General features: G+C 35.9%; 1 protein-coding gene across 2 annotated transcripts in view; it reads left to right on the top strand.

Annotated features, from left to right (window-relative positions):
• The window catches only part of FRRS1 (ferric chelate reductase 1), a 40880-nt gene that overhangs the window by 16975 nt on the left and 17041 nt on the right, over positions 1-6864 (top strand). For both annotated transcript variants that reach the window (XM_015595370.2, XM_015595371.2), the window contains exons 6-8: positions 16-198; positions 4840-4938; positions 6277-6424. In XM_015595370.2, coding sequence (XP_015450856.1) covers positions 16-198; positions 4840-4938; positions 6277-6424 — 430 coding nt within the window. The remainder of the gene's footprint in view (positions 1-15; positions 199-4839; positions 4939-6276; positions 6425-6864) is intronic.

Raw genomic sequence — 6864 nt, 5'->3', positions numbered from 1 at the left:
TCATCATTTTTCTAGTTCAGTGCTTCAGATTGTGGGAACAAGAAGTTCTGTGTGCGGAGTCCTTTGAACTGTGACCCAGCAAAGGAGCGTGCCTGTGTCTTTCTGTCCTTCACACGAGATGACCAATCAGTCGTGGTTGAACTGAGTGGTCCCAGTAGAGGCTATTTATCCTTTGCGTTTTCTCATGACCGATGGATGGTTTGTACTTCTCACTTATATAAGTGGTAATTAAGGGAGAATCATGGGAGTGAGCTCTAATCAACGGTAGTTTAGCTGTTTGTTCCAGAGTCAAATTATCACACTTGTGGACGGTGGTCGGGGGTGGGGTGGCTGAGAAGGGAAGGACAGAGTAACTTAGAGTCTGTTCTAAACAGCTTTGAGTGTTTCATGTTTTTAACAGTTGGGCAATTACATACTTCTGAGAACAACCTGTCCTAAGGAAAGTTAGGAAAATCATTTTCTTTCCAGTGACTTTGCCACTTTATCTTTCTATCTCTGTCTGTCTCTCACTTTGTAATAAAGCAGGAAGTACAGTTAAAAAAAAGTTGCTCTGCATAAAATATTGTGTTGTTTGTGATGTTTTCCATCCCCTAGTTGTTTTCTCAAGTGGCCAGCAATGAAAGCATGGGGTGCTGATCTTGTTGCCCCCATTTCGTAATCATGGGTGCATTTCCCAAACAGGCTATTAAACCTGGCGTGTCCAAGCATAAATGTATTCTTTAGCAATAGACACCGTTCTCTGATCTCCAGAGGGCAGGATTTGTTTTATGCTGATTCTCACTCTCCCTGGGTAACGCTGAGTGGATTACGTGGCTCTGTAGGTGGCAGCCTTGTGCTGTGGTGTGGAGGAGCAGAGTGCTGCATAATATCCTAATTTCCCGAGGACGAGGGTGAAGAGTGCTAGGGCCAGGATCTGTGTCTTTCCTGTTCAAGCAGAGTTGGCTGTGGTGGGGTGGGGATAACTACACATGCAGAAAACCTCTTACCTTAACATTAGCAAAGGCAAGGAGTCTTTTCTTGAGAGTTCTCCTCAAGCCAGGTTTAAATCTCACATCACTTTTTTAGGGAATCACATTTCAAATAAAATAAAAGGAATTCTGAGATTCTGTGATAGAAGAACTAATATTTTCTCTTAAAAGTACACTTGGATCACATTGGTCCTTGTACTCTGGTTGCAAGTACTGCAGAAAGCCAGGTGTGAATTTTTGGTGGGTGATGACATTGCAATACATGCATATGACCTATATATTTTACTATATAGTTCTAGAAGGCACTTATCCTCTTTCGTTGAATAAACAATATACTTAAACCCATAAGATATGTTATGCCATACACTTTTAGAAATGTAAGAAATTTCTAAAATGTAAGAAATTATGATTCCCTTTTAAAGTTGGGAAGTTTTATATGTGTTCAAATGATGCTGCAATTGTTCAAAACATTTTCACCATTTTCCTTTTGAAATTGCCATCAGACCTGTAGCATATTCTTTTGGGTGTTCTCAGCACTGCCAAAAATTAACCAAGTTTGGTGCATAGGTGGATAATGAGGCTGAGTTAAAAATAAAATGTGACAATTACAAAGCCATAAGGAAAGATGGTGGTAATGCTTGTTGTGTGAATGAGTTAGAACCGGCTCTGAAGGCTGAAGGCAGTTCTGAAGATGAGTAAAACAGGGATTAACGATGCGAGGCTTTTCAGAGTAAGTGTGCGGTTTCATTAGGGTTCATCTGTAAGGTATAGTGTTCATTTAGGTATGTGTTCTAGTCACTTAAATAAAAAACATTCCAGTCACTTTATAGCCAAACTTCATGTGGCAGCATACTCACACATTTTTCCCTGGTCACATAAAGTCTGTCAGCAAGAGGAAAAGATGCTATTGTTGCTTTGAGTGTGGTGACGCGGGGCCTGCAAGTAGACCAGTTATTTGTGTTCTAAGCTGTAGGCATAGATACCATAAAAGCATTTATCTCTAATTCAAGATGTATTTATCTTCTGTTTCTAGTATAGTACTCATCAAAAATGTTTATAAAAAAGACTTAATTATGCAGGTGCAGTTGATTTACAGAGCAATCCTATTTATTGATTAAAATCATCTGTACACCTGTTAGCCTAAATTGGGGGAAATAAATCATCCTCAAAACATATTTTTAAAGTGATTATTTCTATTTTTGGTTATTTTAAAATTTTTAGGATATTTTTATGACCTGCCATTTCTTTTCAGTGTGTGATATAAATTTAAATACTGGAGATATGAATAGTGATTAAATAGCCTAAATTATACCTTTTATCAGTTTGGCTTATAAATTAAGTATGAATTGTTTTGATGTCAGACTCATCATTAAAATTGATGAAAAATAATATTTTTTCATCATTAAAAAATATTTTCTCAGAATTTTGCTAACAATGACTTGCTAATGTCTGAATTTTAATTGAATTTCAAAGAATATATATCTTCCCCATCTCAGGTAATTTGTTAAATGATATAAAGTATACCAAGTATACATGCTGTATTCGCTTCTGTTGTCTTCCTCCCCCTGCCCACTGTCTTGTTCTGTAAATAATTCCTCAGTGTTCAAATTCTAGAATGTTCTCAGTCCTGATCTCTCTCGTACGCCAGATTGAGATGTCCCCTGCCAGCTGGTCTTGTTTCGATGAGTGAGTGTTCCTGGACAACACAAATTGTCATCTACAAAGCTGAACTTGTTCTCTTTCTCTCTACTGTCCTCTGCGTTCTGCATTGCTTGGTGATAAACAACAATGATAAAAAAGCTACCATTATTGATTTCTTGCTTCTTTTCAGATTCTATCCTGGGAAACCGATAGCCTATCTCATTCATTACTGCCACTATCTTCTCCGGTGTTCAGAAAAATTTTGCTTGTGACTTAGATTCCTCCCCTTTATTCTCCTCTCAGGTCTGTCTTCCTCCTACCCACCTCTAACTTTTGGTTTTGAAAGTTTTAAACTTACATGAAAGTTAAAAGAATACTACAACAGACACCAGTAAGCCCTTCATCTACACTTGACACTTTATCCCTCACTCTCTCTCATTCTCTCTTTCTCTTTCCGTGTGTATGTGTGTGTGTTTGTATATGTGTGTTTGTGTGTTTGTGTAGAGAATGACTTATGAGGAGTATATAAAAGAATTCTTATGGCTCATAGATGATAGACATTCTGGAAAACATGCAATGTTTGTTTAAATCAGAGGTCGGTAAACTTTTTCTGTAAAGGTCCAGATAATAACTACTTTAGAATTTGTGGACCATGTGGTCTTTGTTGCAGCTACTCAACTGTTCCAGGGCTAAAGCAGCAATAGACAATCTATAATTAATAGGTGTGGCCGTGTCCCAATAAAACTTTATGGATGCTGAAATTTGGATTTCACATATTTTTACTTTTTATGGAAAAATATTATTATTGTTTTACTTTAAAAAATCATTTAGATAGGTAAACACCATTCTCAGCCTGTGGCCTGTACAAAAACAGGCATCAGGCTGAATTCAGTCTGTGTGCCATGGTTTGTCGATTCCTGGTTTAAATCGCAATGACTCCAAATTTCTTGAATTGGGCTAAATGAGTTAAATAGAAGATGTGTAAGAGTGAATAATTGCTTTGTTAAGGTTATATACTTGAGAGTCTTAAAAGTAGAACTTTAAAAAATAAATTTAAAACAGAATAGCTAAATTTATTATAACTCGTTAATCTTGGATCTTGTTTAAGGAGTTTAGTAACTAAAGCCCATAAAAGACCTTGCTAATTTCTAGAGAACAATTTAGAATAGGCAAAACAACAAAACTATACAAAATAACTTAAAATCCAAATTATTCATTTGTATCATGCCTTAAAATGGTACCATGCACTTTGAAGATGCAGTCTCTCCTCTGATGGCCACTTCCTCCCTCTGCCCCATCCCCCTGCTTTATTGAGGTATAATTGACATATGACATTGTGTAAGTTTAAGATATACAATGTGATGATTTGATATATGTATGTATTGCAAATTAACTCCCACAAGAAGGTTAGTAATCACCTCACGTAATTACTATTTTTTTTTTGTGGTAAGAACATTTGAGATTTTCTCTTTTAGCACCTTTCGAGTATATAATACGCTATTGTTACCTATAGTCACCATGCTGTGCAATAGGTCCCTAATGATAGTCATTTTTATTAGATCTAACTTTTAGAGCTAAGGAATATTAGAGACCGAGGGATCGATAAGAATTAGACTGACAAAGAATGCCTTTTTGAGCTTAGACATTTTGGTCTCAATATATAATAGTAAATTTATGGAATGTGTACGATATTAGCAATATCTGATTATAATGTCTTCCATCTCAAAAGTTACTCCCTTAAACCCCGTTGTAATGCAGTGCATTACAGTCATGAAAATTTATAAGACATAGATATTTATTTACAAATAAATATCCAGAACGATGTTCATGTTAAGTGAAAAAGGTAACGAAACTATATATTTTCTCATTTGAGGAGAAAAAAATAGGTAGAAATAAAAATAGATTTGGATGAATACATATGAAAGCATTAAAATGGTATTCTATTGGCGATGGATTTATGGGCATTTACGCATCTTATATTTTCATTTTAATCTGTTTTTTTCCACCTTGCAATTATATTTCATATTATAACGATTATTTTTATTAATAAACTGGATGACTATCAAGTTTATTAATAAATTGGCTATTCTCTAGAATTTTTAGGATCATTTAAGATTGTCAGTACATTATGTTTTAAAAGCCTCAGATGCTATTTGATTTTATTAGGGATTAAAAAAAAATAAAATGTTGAAATTCCTCTGAACTTTTCTCACTTGCAATTGTTTTTCAGGGTGATGATGATGCTTACGTGTGTATTCACGAAGATCAGACTGTGCACATACAACCTTCTTACTTGACGGGGCGAAGTCACCCCGTGATGAACTCTAAGGTAGGTGTGAAAAGCTTGGGCACCTCTCCGTGGCCCGTCCACTTCTGTTTATGTGGTCGACAGTGGCAAGGCTGGGCTGCCATAACATAGATATACACTTAATTAAATTATATAGATTTAAAGTGTGTAATATGATGTTTTGATATATATATATAGATATATATATGTGGTGAAATGATTGCTACTGTCAAGCTAATTAATGTATCTATCTCCTTACATAGTTATTATTTTTTTGTGTGTGGTGAGAGCACATGAGAAATATACTTTCAGCAAATTTCCAGTATTCAATACCAAATTATTAGCCATAGTCATCACGCTGTGCATTAGACCTCTAGACTTATTCGTCCTGCATAACTGTAGCTCTGTGCCCTTTGACTAACAATTCCCCTTTTCTGTGTTTTAGAAAGCACAAGATAAGTTTCTCTTGTAGGAAAAGATGAATTCCCGTTTGCATCATTTAAATTCTTTTTGTTGCATCTTACAAAAAGTATTTTATGCTAGAGTAATCGGGAGGATCACTTTGTGTATTATATAAATGTCTAACCACTATGCCGTAAACCTGAAACTAATATATAATAATATTGTACATCAACACTAACTGAAAAACAAACAAAGGAACAAATAAATAAATAAATAAATGTTTTATGGTTTGTTAAGATGGTCAAAGCATCAACCCCCTTTCAGAAGCTTATAGACAGAATTTAAGAAGAGGCTTATGTTAGTGACGCAAAGAATTTCTGGACTAATGAGAAAGAGTAGCACATGTGATAGAAACTGTCAGTGCCTTGGGCAGCTGTCTTAAATGCCCCTTGTTGGCATCTGTGCCAAAGGTGGCCTATTTCTGGTAGAGAAGTATCTTTCTCACAGAGCAATTGATAAGCAAATGAGCTCTGAGTGAGGCCTACTGACATGTTATGTTCTCTGCATAGCTCTCCTATGGGGTTGACTCTCACAGGTTGGGACTTTTCCCAAGTTGCTTGTTGCATTTTGACCACTAGGATCTTACTTGCTAATTGTTTCTTCAGTGGTTTTGATCGATTGTGTGTTAGTAGCTAGATGAAGTTAGTACATCTGCCAACGTTTCTAAACTGGTTAGAGGAATTGTGGGGTTTTGACTCAAAGTAAAAATAATATTTTTGCCAAGTGGGTAAAGGACAAACTGAGAGAAAATATTTCTTGTACTCTTCAAAGAGGAAGTGGAAAAACAATGACACTGCAGGCAAAACATGCACAGAGGACCTTAGAGAGAGGAAATTGAACAGGTCAGGATTTTGATCATTTCTTATTTTTAGCAAATCTTTGGATAATGCTGCAAAGACCCATTGTGTGTGTTTGTAGGATACTCTTGAGGATATGGCTTGGAGGTTGGAGGATGGTGTTATGCAGTGTTCTTTCAGAAGAAACATTACCCTTCCTGGAGATAAGAATAGATTTGATCTAAACACAAGCTACTACATATTTCTAGCAGATGGTGCAGCTGATGATGGTAAGTACTATATATTGATAAAAGCTGTCTTTTCAAGTTTTTTTGTTCTCTTCTTTGCTTTTCTGCTCTGTTTTAGAGGCACTACTGTAATTGCTCATTTTTAAGATATACATTTGTGGGTAAAGAGTTATCAAAACCTATTTCCATTTTTGCCTGACAATTTCACCTTAATTGACCTTCTAGCTTTGTTTCCCTGGAAACTAGATAAAGGTAGTGTCAACTATGTTATAAGGCAACATGCTTATGGTAAAAGTGATTCTTGGTTAGTAAACAGCATTTGGACCAGGAAGAACTATACATGCTTGGTAAGCCATATCTTTGGGATTCCCTGAGTGTAGTAACATTGGCAGATCCCTTGCAGGGACATTAAAGATTGTTGCAAAAGATATTGGCTCTTGTGGGATAATCTGTCCAATATGCATCTCATCTCTGGATCTGAG

Source organism: Pteropus alecto, unplaced genomic scaffold (genome assembly GCF_000325575.1).
Source record: "Pteropus alecto unplaced genomic scaffold, ASM32557v1 scaffold106, whole genome shotgun sequence".
Lineage (NCBI taxonomy): Eukaryota > Metazoa > Chordata > Mammalia > Chiroptera > Pteropodidae > Pteropus > Pteropus alecto.
Note: the sequence above shows the minus strand (reverse complement) of the source record. Positions and strands in the feature narration are given on the sequence as shown.